This window comes from Coregonus clupeaformis, unplaced genomic scaffold (assembly GCF_020615455.1).
Source record: "Coregonus clupeaformis isolate EN_2021a unplaced genomic scaffold, ASM2061545v1 scaf1013, whole genome shotgun sequence".
In the NCBI taxonomy this organism is placed as follows: Eukaryota; Metazoa; Chordata; class Actinopteri; order Salmoniformes; family Salmonidae; genus Coregonus; species Coregonus clupeaformis.
The window spans coordinates 132,671-151,469 of record NW_025534467.1 but is presented as its reverse complement, the minus strand read 5'-3'; the positions used below and the strand labels follow the sequence as shown (position 1 = coordinate 151,469).

Genomic DNA, 18,799 nt, shown 5'->3' with positions numbered 1-18,799 from the left:
TAGCTTTGGTGGATGAGCAGAATGTCAGAGTGCATTGTGACTCATGATTGGTGTCAGGTCTGCTCTATTGATTGAGTCATACAAATAGGATCTTCTTTCACAACTGTGACATTTTCACAGACAAAGTATTCTTCAGTTGAGGTCCTTTACAAATCCCAGGAATGCCATTGTTTTCCAACAATGTTGAGCAGGACACAGAACAGATGAGGTCTAAAATTAGATAAATTAAGTCATTTAGTCAGAAGATGGCCTGTGTTGCTGCTTGATATAGTCTCAACATAATAAGTTCCTACAGGCACAACACTGGCCTCGGATGCCTGTGAACTGCTGGCCAACAATGTGTAAAGACATGGTATGCACATAATTTTAATATTAATATTAATATTCCTGGACCTTGGCAGTTTAAGATCAAACTCTCATAGAGAGGTAAGAGAATAACTGTAATATTCTGAGGATGAAGGGAGGGGAAATGTAAATGTAAGAGGAGGGAATGAGGAATGGAGACTAATTCATCATTATTATTAGCAAATTACACAAAGTGATGGATTACAGCAGACTGGGGCCGCTTGGTTTCTCTGCAAAAGCAGCAGAGATATCCTAATATGGACTGTGTTGTATTCTAAGGTTTGACTGAACCCTGCCCTAAGAGTCCATAATTTATAAATTAAAATGTATAAATGCTGTCACTTTTACTGTGATAAAAAATATGTTAATGGTAAATTATAAACCACTGCTCAGCATTCCAATTATGTTACTGACACTGCTAGCCTTTGCCTGTTTGAGGGACTCTTCCCCCCCCTCCTAGCCTTTGCCTGTTTGAGGGACTCTTCCCCCCACACACCCTCATTGCCTACCAGTCTTTATGTGACTCATCGGCTGTAACAGGGACAGAAAATGGTCTCAGGGAGCATCAAGCACCAAAGAGCAGGGTTTGCTCATTCATCTTGTATGGTGTTACATGACTGCATCTTTACTCATTTAAACATACTAATTATACCAGTGCTCCACACCCATTTGATCTCCTACACAGGGATGCAGAAAACAATTATCTTTTTTTGGGGGGGGGGTACTTTTTACCCCTTTTTCGTGATATCCAATTGGTAGTTACAGTCTTGTCCTAGGTGAAGGTCGAGAGCCATGCGTCCTCCGAAACACGACCCCGCCAAGCCACACTGCTCACTTAACCCGGAAGCCAGCCGCACCAATGTGTCGGAGGAAACACCGTACAGCTGGCGACTGAAGTCAGCGTGCATGCGCCAGGCCCGCCACAAGGAGTCGCTAGAGCGTGATGGGACAAGAACATCCCAGCCAGCCAAACCCTCCCCTAACCCGGACCACGCTGGGCCAATTGTGTGCCACCTCATGGGTCTCCCGGTTGCGGCGACAGAGCCCGGGATCAAACCCGGATCTGTAGTGATGCCTCTAGCACTGCGATGCAGTGCTTAGACCACTGCGCCACTCGGGAGGCCCTAGAAAACAATTATCTTGAGCCACAATACAGACATAATATCAATAATGTGGTAAACATTCCACGATTTAGCAGAATTGTGTTTGTTTGTGTCAATTTGAGTCAATTTCCAATTGTTCTCTGCTTGTCCTATTTTGTTAGTCCCAATAAAATCTTAATGTGCTTGATGCATCCGTGAAACACTAACAAAAATAGGGCCTGAGAGTGTTATAAATGGATGTCAGTGGCTGAAAACACGGACCTTTACCTGAATAACAAAAGCTATATACGTAGATAGAAGCAGTATTTCATAAAGTGCAGGTATTAATATTTTAAAAGGTGAAAAAACATTCAGAGCATCCATTTCCTGTTTGATGATAAATATGGATGCATCTTTATTTACCTCTTCTTCCTCTCTGGATACTCTACTTCCTGTCCCGCTAACACCTCCCCACCTCCCTATCCTATCCTTTCAGGTCTAGACGTCTGCCAACGTCAGCACCGCTAAAATATTTATCAGTCCTTTCCACTTTCTCTCTCTCTGCCTGTCATGGGACACAGCACATCCAGAGCTGCCTCTCGGTGAAGCATCACAAAGGGGGCTGCAACTGACTGGGGATCAGTGGGGATGGAGAGAGAAAAGGCAGAGCCCTGCCAGTCAATGAAGCGTTTACAAAGTCCTCTGACTGAATGGGGTTCAGTTGGGGATTTAGAGAGAGAGAGAGAGAGAGAGAGAGAGAGAGAGAGAGAGAGAGAGAGAGAGAGAGAGAGAGAGAGAGAGAGAGAGAGAGAGAGAGAGAGAGAGAGAGAGAGAGAGAGAGAGAGAGAGAGAGAGAGAGAGAGAGAGAGAGAGAGAAAAAGAGAGAGTGAGACTGAGAGAGAGAGGAGAACCACAGCTTCCTTAGTCAATGGAGTGTGTAAAAAAGGACTGACTCATTGTGGATCAGTGGGTAATGGGGGAATGATGAGAAATTAGAGTTTGAGAGTCCTCTGTGGCTCCTACAGCAGAAACTACTGCATTACTCCACTGACCCCAGAACAGCACTAGGCAAGATAATGAGGGATAACATGTAACTGTCACCAGATATGACTTCCCTTTTTAAAATCCTAATAATAGCATTATAGTAACGTTAATAATACCCTAAACAGATGTTGTAAACCTTGGGGTCGAGCCAAGCGGACCACTGAGGCGTGGCGATAATTACACACTGTTAAAGAAATGTTTCAAGTTTTAAAAGACAAATAAAAACTGGCACGCAGTTTTCAAAACGTTTAACGTATAGCCCTACAGAGAGAAAGGAGCCAGTATGTTATGTTAGCATAGCAGAAAGAGAGAAAAGAGTTAAGGAAGGAAAGCCATAGTACTGTCTGACATCAGTGGGGAAATGGGCATTGGCCACTGTCCCCCAGAAGAACACAGCAGGATAGTGCTGATGATGGAGAAGAGGAAAAAGGATGGACACAGGAGAAGCTTAAGGATGTCCAGACCTGCATTATTAATTATGCTAATCTAATGGGGTCGAAACACTTCAGTGTGAGAGGAGGGACCTTCTCAGGCTGAATTGGCACATTTACACTACATCCATCAGCCTTCAATCACTAACTGCTGACAGGATCATACTGCTAGATATCTAGAGGAGGGTGGTCAGGTTGAGAGGAACCATGAGGATCATATTCAGGAAGAGAGGAAAGATGTTGCTAACCTTTATGTTCTACATGGTCTCAGGTGGTGACGGGCATGGTAACTGATTTTCACCCCCTCTCTCTCTCTCTCTCTCTCTCTCTCTCTCTCTCTCTCTCTCTCTCTCTCTCTCTATCTCTCTCTCTCGCTCATCTCTCTCCTGTGTCCTGCATGTGCGTGGTTCTGGAGCATACGGTGCATATGGTCACGTTTAGACATGTTTATATACAATGACTGCATAGGGATTTATGCATGCGAGGCCTTTTGCACTGCGGGATAATTGGAGAGGTTGAGGAAAGGTTGTACCGTCGAGCCTGACTGAAAAGAAAACAAAGGCTCTGAGTCCTACTTCAAATCATTATTTACCCTAAGGTCAGTTATTTATCCGCCGGATCGAAGGCCCCGCTCACTCGGTCAATGTCAGAGCTGCTCTACAACCTCTAGCCAGAGCCATATAAAGAGACCAGACCACCATCTGAAGCACTCACTGCTGACTGACTGCTGAGAAATGTTAGAGAACAATAACACTGGACCTGGGCCACCACCTGTCAGTGGAGGGAGCTCAACCTCAGGTCTCTCCATTGCCCTGTCACATGTTCCCTGATTCTTATGAATCATATGAATTTATATTTACTATTTGATGGTCTTTTTGATGGTCTGTAACATGCATGTTTGTTTGGATCATCCAATTTTGGACCATCGCCAATGTTTTTCACTGTGTTACCTCAAATGGTTGGAGTTGGAAACTCAGAGGAAATAACATCCTGTTCTCACAGTATGAGCCTGTTTTATCCAGCCCTGTTCTCACAGTATGAGCCTGTTTTATCCAGCCCTGTTCTCACAGTATGAGCCTGTTTTATCCAGCCCTGTTCTCACAGTATGAGCCTGTTTTATCCAGCCCTGTTATGAGGTTTATCCGCCACTAACGTTTCAAAGCCATTACCTCTCACATTCTCTGTTTCCACTGTGGTTAAAGTAAGGGAGATGACACCCTGTATTGTCAGGTAGTAAGCTGTGCTGCTGTTTGCAAGGTGTTAGAGCTATAAGGCTCAGCCTGTGCTAGTGTTTACATGCTGGAGCAGCTTACAAGGCAAGGCAAGCTCTGGGACATTGCTGCAGGGCTTTTTACACCAGCAATACACTCTCTCTCTCTCTTACTGAACACAACAACAACTGCCACCCAACACTTCTCACTGTTCGTCCTGACACAGACACACAGACACACATGCACACACACGCAGGCACACATGCACACACGCACGCACGCACGCACGCACGCACACACACACACACACACACACACACACACACACACACACACACACACACACACACACACACACACACACACACACACAGACACAATACATGATACTCTCACGTAGATGCAGACACACACAAAAGCATGCATCTCTTGCTGTTTCTAATAGTAAGGGAAAGCCTCAAAAGCTCTACATTGAACAGATTGCACAAGATGCCTCCTCTCTCCTGTTCCCCCTTTAGAAGAGCATCACACAGGAGTACAGAGGGATTTGGGGAACACTCTATATCCGGTGGGGATCCCGCTGTTCTGTTATCCGAACCAGCCAGCCAGCCTCTCCTCTCCTCTCCTCTCCTCTCCTCTCCTCTCCTCTCCTCTCCTCTCCTCTCCTCTCCTCTCCTCTCCTCTCCTCTCCTCTCCTCTCCTCTCCTCTCCTCTCCTCTCCTCTCCTCTCCTCTCCTCTCCTCTCCTCTCCCACCAACCGCCACTCTCATCTCCTACAGCCAGTAAAATAACAGACTCTATGAATAATTCAGCAGGGTTCCAATTATATCTGAAAAAAAATCTATATGAACATGCAATATTAATGGATGACTTTGTACCGCTAAGAACTCTCAGCATGAGAATAACCCAGTTTGGGGTCAACACCTTCATGGCTCAACTTCTAGCACCAACATTCCTGAAGAGCACATTCTACTGATGGAACTTCATAAAGACAACTACATCTGGCTCAGCAAATAGTCATTAGTGGCCTCCTTTATAAACGTTGCATATGTACAAAATAAACCACAAAACTTGCGTTCACCAGTTTTTATGTTGGCATTTATAAAAAGTGAACTTGGCGTGAGAATGTCCTTTCCTCCACGCAAAGTTTAGACCATGCGTACCCACATTTTCTAGTGGTTGATGTAATGTATTGCAAGCAGGCAAGTAAGTACTTTGTGCAAATGGGGGATATGATGACATGCTTATTCATAAAAACATAATAACAAGATGAAACCATTTGCCGTTAGTGAGAAGAGAGAAAATCAATGTGTTTTATTTTTGGAATTGAATTCAAAACATTGTTGACAGGTCCACAACAATTTGCCATAATTTTCTCTTTCAGAAAGTGTCACAGTCCTTTGCCAAATACAGCATCAATTACTGCAAAAGATGAAAACATTCTGCCAACACAGTAAATAGACTGGTAGCTTATGTAAAAGACTTCACAGTATGGGTATAGGCTACAGTATTGCTGTGCGATAGGAGCGCGACATCTCAGAGACCAAGGCAGGAGATACGGAAGAAACACAATCATCTATTGATAAACAAAACAATTCGTCTTTTGCAAAGAAGTGTGGGCTGTAGCATTTTACTTTTAAATTGTTTTGAATATACAATCAATCAAGTGTTCGGCACTCGCTATAGGCATCATGCATGTTTAGTTTGAAAAAGTCACTGTAAAAGATGAAAACATTCTGCCCACACCTCTACAGAAATGTGATCAGATTTGCCATTGCTCTTTCTTTTAGAAACTGCCGTCCCGTGGCCTAATTCCAATAGTTCCAAATCATACAGCAAATAAAGGGTGTTAAAGGGTGTTATAGTCAGGTGAACGGAGGGGTTTCCCTGGCGGAGTTATAATGCTTGTTCACACACGCACAGTTTTATGACAAGTCTGATTTACAATGGGAAACATGCGTATGGCGTGCGCCAAGTTTATACATTTCAATATTTTTAGACGTACATATTATTTTCAGAAATAGCGCACGCAGATATTTAGTGTGACATTAACTCAATGGTTATAAATTAGCCCCCTGAGTTGTTACCAAAATATGTCTGATGAAATTATAATTTGGGTTTATCATTCTGCAACATACTTGAAAATGATGAAGATTGGCCAAGCATCAAATGATCAGTGATACTTTGTGCCAAATCCAGCTTGATTAATTTTGAATAGAGGCCATCTCATAGTCTGTTCAGAGCAGGAGAGATGTATATCATTACTGCAGGTCACATTGTTTATGATTTAGATACTCAGGACAGTCCACACAGAGATCAATATAGTAATGAGTGCGGCGGGCTTCAGACTCCTTCCTCAACAAGAGCACCTTTCATGTCCCAGAACACAAATCATCCAGAGCCCACTGTATCCCCCCTTTAGATGAACACAGCAGCAGTAAACATGATTCATGTCATTAGACTGACTGACTGTCTCTCTCTCTCTCTCTCTCTCTCTCTCTCTCTCTCTCTCTCTCTCTCTCTCTCTCTCTCTCTCTCTCTCTCTCTCTCTCTCTCTCTCTCTCTCTCTCTCTCTCTCTCTCTCTCTCTCTCTCTCTCTCTCTCTCTCTCTCTCTCTCTCTCTCTCTCTCTCTCTCTCTCTCTCTCTCTCTCTCTCTCTCTCTCTCTCTCTCTCTCTCTCTCTCTCTCTCTCTCTCCCTGCTTATCTTCTCCTCATATAAATATTTCCCCTCTCCTCTCTCCTCCCCCCTCTCCCCTTCACCCCTCTGTCTCATCCTCTCCCTCATCTTTCTCTGTCCCCTTCTTCTTTCTTCCCCTCCAGGTGAGACCTACTCAGAGAACTACAGCCACACAGAGACCTGTATCCCCTGCACCATGTGTACAGGTCTGATGCGCATGCAGACGCCCTGCACTGACTCCAACGATGCCATCTGCGTGTGTGACTACAACTACTACCTGAGTGAAGTGTCTGGGCTCTGTGAGCCCTGCACGGTGTGCCCGGCGGGCCAGGGCGTGTTGGCACACTGCGAGCACAACCACGACACGGTGTGTGAGGAGTGTATAGATGACACCTACTCCGACCGGGACAGCTACCTGGACCCCTGCCTGCCCTGCACCATATGTGATGAGGGCATCGAGGTGGAGCTGAGCGCCTGCACCCCCATCAGCGACTCCTTCTGCCACAGTAAGAGAACCAACACCCTCACACAAGTTCAGAAAAGAACACACACTCGTTGCCATACACACACACACGCACACACACACACGCTAGCCAGTAGCAGTAACGTCTGGTAACCTTTGCCCTCCTGTCCTATCAAGGCCGTATAGTAAAGGCCTGTATGTCTCTATCACAATGTTTTCTTTTCCATGTGAATTTAGCAGGTCAACAGGCGTGACTTCCACGTGTGTCTCTTTTAACAGTCAGGGTCAGAGGGCCATGCAGGCCAAATTGTCAGACGGCAGAAAAAACAGAACAGCGGTCACAGAGGTCATGAAGTAGTGGAGTGTCAACACAAATACACTGCATAATCTCCACATGCTCTAACCAGAGGGCAGGTATTCACTCTGCAGGCACGGTGGACACATACGCACTACAGGGCAGGCTGCAGCACTGGAGCACATACCCAGGAAGCTGTCAATCCAGCAGGGTGGAGGTGGCATGAAATCAGCCACCTCCAGATGACCTTTGGTACAGTAGGACTAGAATGTCCAAGGTTCCGTAAAGGCGATAAAAACAAGGCCTGAAATTGGTTTGGACATTTACAGTGGGGAAAAAAAGTATTTAGTCAGCCACCAATTGTTCAAGTTCTCCCACTTAAAAAGATGAGAGAGGCCTGTAATTTTCATCATAGGTACACGTCAACTATGACAGACAAATTGAGGAAAAAAATCCAGAAAATCACATTGTAGGATTTGTAATGAATTTATTTGCAAATTATGGTGGAAAGTAAGTATTTGGTCACCTACAAACAAGCAAGATTTCTGGCTCTCACAGACCTGTAACTTCTTCTTTAAGAGGCTCCTCTGTCCTCCACTCGTTACCTGTATTAATGGCACCTGTTTGAACTTGTTATCAGTATAAAAGACACCTGTCCACAACCTCAAACAGTCACACTCCAAACTCCACTATGGCCAAGACCAAAGAGCTGTCAAAGGACACCAGAAACAAAAGTGTAGACCTGCACCAGGCTGAGGAGACTGACTCTGCAATAGGTAAGCAGCTTGGTTTGAAGAAATCAACTGTGGGAGCAATTATTAGGAAATGGAAGACATACAAGACCACTGATAATCTCCCTCGATCTGGGGCTCCACGCAAGATCTCACCCCGTGGGGTCAAAATGATCACAAGAACGGTGAGCAAAAATCCCAGAACCACACGGGGGGACCTATTGAATGACCTGCAGAGAGCTGGGACCAAAGTAACAAAGCCTACCATCAGTAACACACTACGCCGCCAGGGACTCAAATCCTGCAGTGCCAGACGTGTCCCCCTGCTTAAGCCAGTACATGTCCAGGCCCGTCTGAAGTTTGCTAGAGTGCATTTGGATGATCCAGAAGAGGATTGGGAGAATGTCATATGGTCAGATGAAACCAAAATAGAACTTTTTGGTAAAAACTCAACTCGTCGTGTTTGGAGGACAAAGAATGCTGAGTTGCATCCAAAGAACACCATACCTACTGTGAAGCATGGGGGTGGAAACATCATGCTTTGGGGGTGTTTTTCTGCAAAGGGACCAGGACGACTGATCCGTGTAAAGGAAAGAATGAATGGGGCCATGTATCGTGAGATTTTGAGTGAAAACCTCCTTCCATCAGTAAGGGCATTGAAGATGAAACGTGGCTGGGTCTTTCAGCATGACAATGATCCCAAACACACCGCCCGGGCAACGAAGGAGTGGCTTCGTAAGAAGCATTTCAAGGTCCTGGAGTGGCCTAGCCAGTCTCCAGATCTCAACCCCATGGAGAGTTGAAAGTCTGTGTTGCCCAGCGACAGCCCCAAAACATCACTGCTCTAGAGGAGATCTGCATGGAGGAATGGGCCAAAATACCAGCAACAGTGTGTGAAAACCTTGTGAAGACTTACAGAAAACGTTTGACCTGTGTCATTGCCAACAAAGGGTATATAACAAAGTATTGAGAAACTTTTGTTATTGACCAAATACTTATTTTCCACCATAATTTGCAAATAAATTCATAAAAAATCCTACAATGTGATTTTCTGGATTTTTTTCCCTCATTTTGTCTGTCATAGTTGACGTGTACCTATGATGAAAATTACAGGCCTCTCTCATCTTTTTAAGTGGGAGAACTTGCACAATTGGTGGCTGACTAAATACTATTTTTCCCCACTGTATTTGGGGTTTTGGAAACAAGATTTCCGTAATGGTTTTGGATATTAGGTTCGGAATTTGGAACTTGGACACATACGAGGATTAGTTACTTTTTGGATGGGGGACTTGGATGAGGTTTGTGTGCTGGGCTTGGATGCTGCCTGCGCCGGAAATGCCACATTGCAAATGGAAGAGGGATATCTGTGGACACCTGCTGCATTGTGCTAGACATGCTTGTCAGGCAGATGGGGGTCATAAATCACTCTTCTTTTAATGTTCTGTCATCTTTAGGCCGCGGCTGGCAGTTCTCAGTTAGTCTGTGAAACAGACTGAGGAAAGATAAACCCAGAAAGAGCAGGAGAGGAGGAAACAAGGGATGAGTCCATAACAGGCCACACTCACTCTCACACCCACACATAGGCTGTGTCCCAAATGGCACCCTATCCTCTATATAGTGAACTACTTTTGACCAGAGCCCGTAGCAGTAGTGCACTACATAGGGAGTAAAGTGCTATTTAGGAGGCAGACACATCCTCCTCCTCACTGGCAGCTGTTTCTGGGTTCTCAAAAAGCCAGAAACACCTGCTTCTGATCAGCCAGGGACATCTCTGTTCAGAGAGAGGGAGATTAGTTTGAGAGAAGATAGAGAGAGAGAGAAACAGAGAGAGAGACACAGAGAGAGAGACAGGTAGAGAGAGACAGAGAGAGAGACAGAGACAGAGAGAGACAGAGAGAGACAGAGAGAGACAGAGAGACAGAGAGAGAGAGACAGAGAGAGAGAGAGAGAGAGAGAGAGAGAGAGAGAGATGAGAAGGTAGTGAGAAAGAGAAGAGAATAGAGGACACAGTTTCTTACACGATCATGTCCCAGCACCTTCCCAATTCATAAACACATATACCAGTCCATCTCTCTCTCTCTCTCTCTCTCTCTCTCTCTCTCTCTCTCTCTCTCTCTCTCTCTCTCTCTCTCCTCTCTCTCTCTCTCTCTCTCTCTCGCTCTCTCTCGCTCTCACTGATTCTGAAATTAAAAGTAGTAAATATGAGAATTGGCCATATTAGACATCACTCATAAGTTGCGTAAGTTGCGTGAGAGTCAGAGAGTCATATGGACTGCAGAAATCAAATCAAACCGCACCATGTGTGCCTCATACAGTGAGTGAACATCTATATCAGGCCTTCTATTATGAGTGATGTACAGTAGGGTACAATACAGCCTTGTGCTGTCCCGTATAGAGGACCACCAGCAGTGTAGTTAAAGACAGCACACCACCAGAGCTCCTCTCACCTCTGACCTCGGGGCTCTGTCTTCCTCTCTGTGACCCTGTGTTGTGTTTCGCTGGCCACGGACAGTGCTAGGGACAGTAGTGGCAGTATGGGGTGGCTCTGGGTGACCTTGCCCTGTGTGGTGTGTCAGGGGGACTCTGGCATGTGAAAGAAGCCACAGTCATATACCCATAAGGCCACACGGAAACATGTGGACGCCATCGAACCATTGCCATGACTGTTCTGTTCCCAAGCCACCCCGGTGGCCTATGATGACAAATGTGCTGTAGTCCGCACGTCAGCCTGTCAATGGGTTTGAATGCTTATCAGACAGATGGGGGTCATAAATCACTCTTCTTTTGATCTTCTGTCATCTCTAGGCCGCAGCGGGCACTTTGAATTGGCGGTGTCAGAGAACTGCGTTAGAGTTGTCAAATCCACAAGCAGCTCCCGGCATTATACCTAAAGCGGACATTGCCATTGGCTGCACGGAGTCGCATTAAGAGAAGTCCCATGCAGCCTTGTTTACAAGTTCGAACACTGGAATGTGAGATGTAATCTACACCTCCATTAGGCTGATTAGAAATCCTCATTATTTTGTTTAATGATTTCAATTCGAGCTTCATTATTTCTTTATAGCCTACACTTTCTTGTTCTGAACTTCTAACGCTAGTGGGATGGGTGTGGCTTCGTGACAATGATTACATGAGCTGCAGCTCGCCGATTTGACAGCTCCATCGGCTATGCGGGTGTCGGCTATTGCTGGTTAGCCTCGTCGCGAACTAAGCTTCCCTAAAATGCGAAACCTGGGGAAGTTCCATGGCAGAAGTCAGCTAAAGAAGGGTAGGAACCCGGTGTAAATCAGTGATGCCTCGCAACACGTCAAACCAATCAAATGCCTTGCTTGGGCTGAGCTCCAAAGGTGCTCACCAGATTAGTGCCGTAGGAGCAACAGTGCGTGAGGACAAAAAAAATCTACAAAACAAGCATTGGTGACAAAACATTTGAGAACGTTTGCCGGTGGCCAACCTTTCTCCACTGATCCCTGATCTACTGGGTGAGCAGACTTCTGTTCAAGCAATAGCACACTTGATTATCAACTCGTTAGATTTGCTAAGTTAAATCAGGTGTGTTATTGCTGGGCTGAAACAGAACACTACACACCCAGCAGATCTCCAGCAGGGTTGGCCTGCTCCAATTGTAATAGCTTTATACATTGTGTGTGATGTTTAACTGTATTTTTGTATAAAACATTTGCTAACATACAGTAGGTAGGCCTACACATATAACCCATGGCATATAGGATATACACTTAGTCTCTTGGGACATTCATTGGGACCTCTCTCTTCATCTGAAAACAGGCTTCCATATTTTATTTCACCTTTATTTAACATTTACCTTTACATCATTTAGCAGACGCTCTTATCTAGAGCGACTTACAAATTGGTGCATTCAACTTATGATAGCCAGTGGGACAACCACTTTTCTTCTTTTATTTTTATTTTTTATGGGGGGTAGAAGGATTACTTTATACTATTCCAGGTATTCCTTAAAGAGGTAGGGTTTCAAGTGTCTCCGGAAGGTGGTCAGTGACTCCGCTGTCCTGGCGTCGTGGGGGAGCTTGTTCCACCATTGGGGTGCCAGAGCAGCGAATAGCTTTGACTGGGCTGAGCGGGAACTGTGCTTCTGTAGAGGTAGGGGAGCTAGCAGGCCAGAGGTGGATGAACGCAATGCCCTCGTTTGGGTGTAGGGACTGATCAGAGTCTGAAGGTACGGAGGTGCCGTTCCCCTCACAGCTCTATAGGCAAGCACCATGGTCTTGTAGTAGATGCGAGCCTCAACTGGAAGCCAGTGGAGTGTGCGGAGGAGCGGGGTGACATGAGAGAACTTGGGAAGGTCGAACACCAGACGGGCTGCGGCATTCTGGATAAGTTGTAGGGGTTTAATGGCACAGGCAGGGAGCCCAGCCAACAGCGAGTTGCAGTAATCCAGACGGGAGATGACAAGTGCCTGGATTAGGACCTGTGCCGCTTTCTGTGTAAGGTAAGGTCGTACTCTGCAAATGTTGTAGAGCATGAACCTGCAGGATCGGGTCACCACTTTGATGTTAGCGGAGAACGACTGGGTGTTGTCCAGGGTCACGCCAAGGTTCTTTGCACTCTGGGAGGAGGACACAATGGAGTTGTCAACCGTGATGGCGAGATCATGGAGCGGGCAGTCCTTCCCCGGGAGGAAGAGCAGCTCCGTCTTGCCAAGGTTCAGCTTGAGGTGGTGATCCGACATCCACACTGATATGTGGTAAGCCAGGTAAGCCAGTTGAGAACAAGTTGAGAACAAGTTCTCATTTATAACTGCGACCTGGCCAAGATAAAGCAAAGCATATGGAATAAACAAAATGTACAGTCAATAACACAATAGAACATATATATACAGTGTGTGCAAATGTAGTAAGTTATGGAGGTAAGGCAATAAATAGGCCATAGTGCAAAATAATTACAATTATAATTTAGTATTAACACCGGAGTGATAGATGTGCAGAAGATGATGTGCAAATAGAGATACTGGGCTGCAAATGAGCAAAATAAATAACAATGTAAATAACAATATGGGGATGAGGTAGTTGGGTGGGCTAATTACAGATGGGTTGTGTACAGGTGCAGTGATCAGTAAGCTGCTCTGACAACTGATGCTTAAAGTTAGTGAGGGAGATAAGTGTCTCCAGCTTCAGAGATTTTTGCAGTTCGTTCCAGTCATTTGCAACAGAGAACTGGAAGGAATGGCAACCAAAGGAGGTGTTGGCTTTGGGGATGACCAGTGAGATATACCTGCTGGAACGCATACTACGGGTGGGTGTTGTTATGGTGACCAATGAGCTAAGATAAGGCGGGGATTTGCCTAGAAGGGATTTATAGATGACCTGGAGCCAGTAGGTTTGGCGACGAATATGTAGTGAGGGCCAGCCAACAAGAGCGTACAGGTCACAATGGTGGGTAGTATATGGGGCTTTGGTGACAAAACGGATGGCACTGTGATAGACTACATCCAATTTGCTGAGTAGAGTGTTGGAAGCTATTTTGTAAATGACATCGCTGAAGTCAAGGATCGGTAGGATAGTCAGTTTTACGAGGGCATGTTTAGCAGCATGAGTGAAGGAGGCTTTGTTGCGAAATAGGAAGACGATTCTAGATTTAACTTTGGATTGGAGATGCGAGAGTTTACAGTCTAACCAGACACCTAGGTATTTGTAGTTGTCCACATATTCTAAGTCAGAGCCACCGAGAGTAGTGATTCTAGTCGGGCAGGCGGGTGCAAGCAGCGTTCGATTGAATAGCATGCATTTAGTTTTACTAGCGTTTAAGAGCAGTTGGAGGCCACAGAAGGAGTGTTGTATGGCATTGAAGCTCGTTTGGAGGTTTGTTAACACAGTGTCCAATGAAGGGCCAGATGTATACAAAATGTTGTCGTCTGCGTAGAGGTGGATCTGAGAGTCACCAGCAGCAAGAGCGACATCATTGATATACACAGAGATTGTCTAGCCCAGCTGATTTGTAGGGGTCCAGATTTTGCAACTCTTTCAGAACATCAGCTATCTGAATTTGGGTGAAGGAGAAGCGGGGGGGGGCATGGGCAAGTTGCAGAGCTGGTGGCCGGTGTAGGGGTAGCCAGGTGGAAAGCATGGCCAGCCGTAGCAAAATCTTGTTGAAATGTTCGATTATCGTAGATTTATCGGTAGTGACAGTGTTTCCTAGCCTCAGTGCATTGGGCAGCTGGGAGGAGGTGCTCTTATTCTCCATGGACTTTACAGTGTCCCAAAACTTTTTGGAGTTAGTGCTACAGGATGCACATTTCTGTTTGAAAAAGTTAGGCTTTGCTTTCCTAACTGATTGTGTATATTGGTTCCTGACTTCCCTGAAAAGTTGCATATCGCGGGGACTGTTCGATGCTAATGCCGTACGCCACAGGATGTTTTTGTGCTGGTCAAGGGCAGTCAAGTCTACTATAGGGATTCAGTTCTACTATAGGTCCCTAGTAGGACTGGACTGACCTGTGGGATTCAGTTCTAAATCTAATCACATCATTGTGTTCGTGAGACAGTGTGCAATGGAAAGTCTAGTCCATCAACTCTGAATAGCAAACTGCAGCTTGTGTAGCTCTATAAACAACATTAACCCACTCATACCAATATCAATGAGTGATTTGGGTCAATACATGTATTGGTTTATCTGTGATCTGCGCAGACAAATGTTCTGAATGGACAACAGTAGTATCAAAAACTGGAACAAAAAGGAAATTGTCTAAAATTGGAGTGGAGGATACATGTGTGAATGATAGTGAATCGCTTCTTGTTGGGATGCGTTTGTTGAGTAAGGATGCATATGTGGGAAACCTGTTTGAGGTGTTGAAAATGGAGTATGTGCTTGGAAAAGTGGAGTCTGTCAGAGTGACCAGGAGTGGTCTTATTTTGATTAATTGTATTTCTGAAGAACAGAGGAAGATTGCAGTGGGCCTCAAAAGAATCCGGACAACAGAAGTTTTGTGTTTTGAACTTCGGAGTAGAGCACCCGTCAAAGGAGTCATCTCAGGGGTGACGACGGATGTTCAGGTTAAATACCTGAAGAGAATTCCTAGTGTGGTTGGTGCCTGGCGTCTGACCCGCTGGGTGAATGGAGAAAAATAAGAAAGTCTGTTGGTCCTGTTGTTTTTTGATAAAGAGCAAATACCTACGAATGTGAAGCTTGGTTATGTAAGATACACCGTGAGAGCTTTCGTCCCCAAACCACTGCAGTGTAAGTATTGTAAAGGATTTGGCCATGTTTCAAGTGTGTGCAGACAAACAGAGTATACTGAAGAACGGTGTGTAGAAGGACGACGGTGTTGCAATTGTGGTGGGGATCATGATCCTGAGTTCCTGGAGTGCCCTGTAAGGGTGAAGGAGATTGAGGTGGCAAAAGTTAGAGAGGTCAGTTGAATCTCCTATGCGGAGGCGATTTAAAGAACTGAGAAAACAAGTGATGCTAGTGAAGATATGATAGTGGATACACCACAGCCTGTAGTAAATGTTTGCTGCAAGACAAAGGATACCCTGTGTGTTAAAAAGGTGGATTTTGTTGCGTTCATTGCCACAGTTATACAGTAAACTGTACAGCACAAGTCTCAAAGAAGTCTAAGAAACTGGACATTATTGTGGCTGTGGCAGAAAGGTTTTTGGGATTTAAGGATTGTATTTATTTTGTTGGTAGTTTGTTCAGTTTTCATCCCGTATAGTAGGTGGCGGGATGCACATGAAATTGTGTGATCGAGAATATACCATAGAAGAAGAAGACAACATGCAATCGACAATCCTCACGACCAAGTGAAGATTCTTCTAGCGTGTGACCCCGTCTGTGCCACATCGTTTAGTGTGCGCACCACTACGTTGGCAAGACAAAAAAACTACAGGAAAGACAGTCGTTTAATGTGAGAGGCTCAGCGATGTTAAGATTTTGAAAGTCATATACTGCACACCCGGCTTTACCCTAAAAAGTGGCCTACTGTAGCCAGCTAGCTAGCTAATAATACATTGTTTTTAACATTAATTTTTTTTTGAATTTACTTACTAGGTTCTCCCACTGCCTCAGTTTTTTGGGTCTTTACAAAAACAAATATAATGGGCAATCTTCACGATATTTGCGGTGGTATCAAAGTGCAGCCAGCAGCCATGTGGATGAATGGAGGCAGGGAAAAAAGTCTGTCACCAGAGCGGTTTAGAATGTGTTGTGACATTTGACTTTACCAGCATAATCCACCTTCAATTTCAATGAAAATAAATCGCAGACTGTCGGCCACCTTTGATAACTTGAAAACTAGAACTTGAAACTAGCATAGGCCACAACTACTGGAGGGAATACAGTGACGCACATAACACACAGCACCCATATACATTTACGTAATTTAGCAGACGCTCTTATCCAGAGCGACTTACAGGAGCAATTAGGGTTAAGTGCCTTGCTCAAGGGCACATCGACAGATTTTTCACCTAGTCAGCTCGGGGATTAGAACCAGCGACCTTTCGGTTACTGGCACAACGCTCTTAACCACTAAGCTACCTGCCGCCAGGCGTGTGGGGGAGGGTTCATGAAATGTAACATCCAATCAAAATCTTCCCGCTGGGAGCCAGTGGACCATTCAAACCGTTTTTGCAATAAAAAATTATCCAGACCTCGGCGGTTATTTTTTATTTTTTTTATTTCACCTTTATTTAACCAGGTAAGCCAGTTGAGAACAGGTTCTCATTTACAACTGCGACCTGGCCAAGATAAAGCAAAGTAGTGCAATAAAAACAACACAGAGTTACATATGGGGTAAAGAAAAAAAACATAAAGTCAGAAAATACAACAGAAAATATATATACAGTGTGTGCAAATGTAGCAAGTTATGGAGGTAAGGCAATAAATGGGCTATAGTGCAGAATAATTACAATAGTATTAACACTGGAATGCTAGATGTGCAAGAGATTATGTGCAAATAGAGATACTGGGGTGCAAAAAGAGCAAATTAAATAACAATATAGGGATGAGGTAGTTGGGTGGGCTAATTTCAGATGGGCTGTGTACAGGTGCAGTGATCGGTAAGGTGCTCTGACAACTGATGCTTAAAGTTATTGGGGGAGATAAGAGTCTCCAGCTTCAGAGATTTTTGCAATTCGTTCCAGTCATTGGCAGCAGAGAACTGGAAGGAATGGCGGCCAAAGGAGGTGTTGGCTTTGGGAATGACCAGTGAGATATACCTGCTGGAGCGCAGACTACGGGTGGGTGCTGCTATGGTGACCAATGAGCTAAGATAGGGCGGGGATTTGCCTAGCAGTGATTTATAGATGGCCTGGAGCCAGTGGGTTTGACGACGAACATGTAGTGAGGACCAGCCAACAAGAGCGTACAGGTCACAGTGGTGGGTAGTGTATGGGGCTTTGGAGACAAAACGGATGGCACTGTGATAGACTACATCCAATTTGCTGAGTAGAGTGTTGGAGGCTATTTTGTAAATGACATCGCCGAAGTCAAGGATCGGTAGGATAGTCAGTTTTACGAGGGCATGTTTGGCAGCATGAGTGAAGGAGGCTTTGTTGCGAAATAGGAAGCCGATTCTAGATTTAACTTTGGATTGGAGATTCTTTATGTGAGTCTGGAAGTTGAGTTTACAGTCTAACCAGACACCTAGATATTTGTAGTTGTCCACATACTCTAGGTCAGACCCGTCGAGAGTGGTGATTCTAGTCGGGTGGGCGGGTGCTAGCAGCGTTCGATTGAAAAGCATGCATTTAGTTTTACTAGTGTTTAAGAGCAGTTGAAGGCTACTGAAGGATTGTTGTATGGCATTGAAGCTCGTTTGGAGGTTTGTTAACACAGTGTCCAATGAAGGGCCAGATGTATACAAAATGGTGTCGTCTGCGTAGAGGTGGATCTGAGAGTCACCAGCAGCAAGAGCGACATCATTGATATACACGGAGAAAAGTGTCGGCCCAAGAATTGAACCCTGTGGCACCCCCATAGAGACTGCCATAGGTCCAGACAACAGGCCCTCCGATTTGACACACTGAACTCTATCTGAGAAGTAGTTGGTGAACCAGGCGAGGCAGTCATTTGAGAAACCAAGGCTATTTAGTCTGCCAATAAGAATGCGGTGGTTGACAGAGTCGAAAGCCTTGGCCAGGTCGATGAAGACGGCTGCACAGTACTGTCTATTATCAATCGCGGTTATAATATCGTTTAGGACCTTGAGCGTGGCTGAAGTGCACCCGTGACCAGCTCGGAAACCGGATTGCATAGCGGAGAAGGTACGGTGGTATTCGAAATGGTCGATGATCTGTTTGTTAACTTGGCTTTCGAATACTTTCGAAAGGCAGGGCAGGATGGATATAGGTCTGTAGCAGTTTGGATCTAGAGTGTCACCCCCTTTGAAGAGGGGGGATGACCGCGGCAGCTTTCCAATCTCTGGGGATCTCAGACGTTATGAAAGAGAGGTTGAACAGACTAGTAATAGGGGTTGCGACAATTTCGTCGGCTAGTTTTAGGAAGAAAGGGTCCAGATTGTCTAGCCCAGCTGATTTGTAGGGGT

At 45.2% G+C, this 18,799-nt stretch overlaps 1 protein-coding gene across 1 annotated transcript in view; it reads left to right on the top strand.

The window, feature by feature from the left end:
• LOC121568888 (tumor necrosis factor receptor superfamily member 16) overlaps positions 1 to 18,799 on the top strand; it is a 54,401-nt gene that overhangs the window by 12,504 nt on the left and 23,098 nt on the right. Inside the window, exon 3 of the mRNA XM_041879358.2 lies at positions 6,935 to 7,297. Coding sequence (XP_041735292.2) covers positions 6,935 to 7,297 — 363 coding nt within the window. The remainder of the gene's footprint in view (positions 1 to 6,934; positions 7,298 to 18,799) is intronic.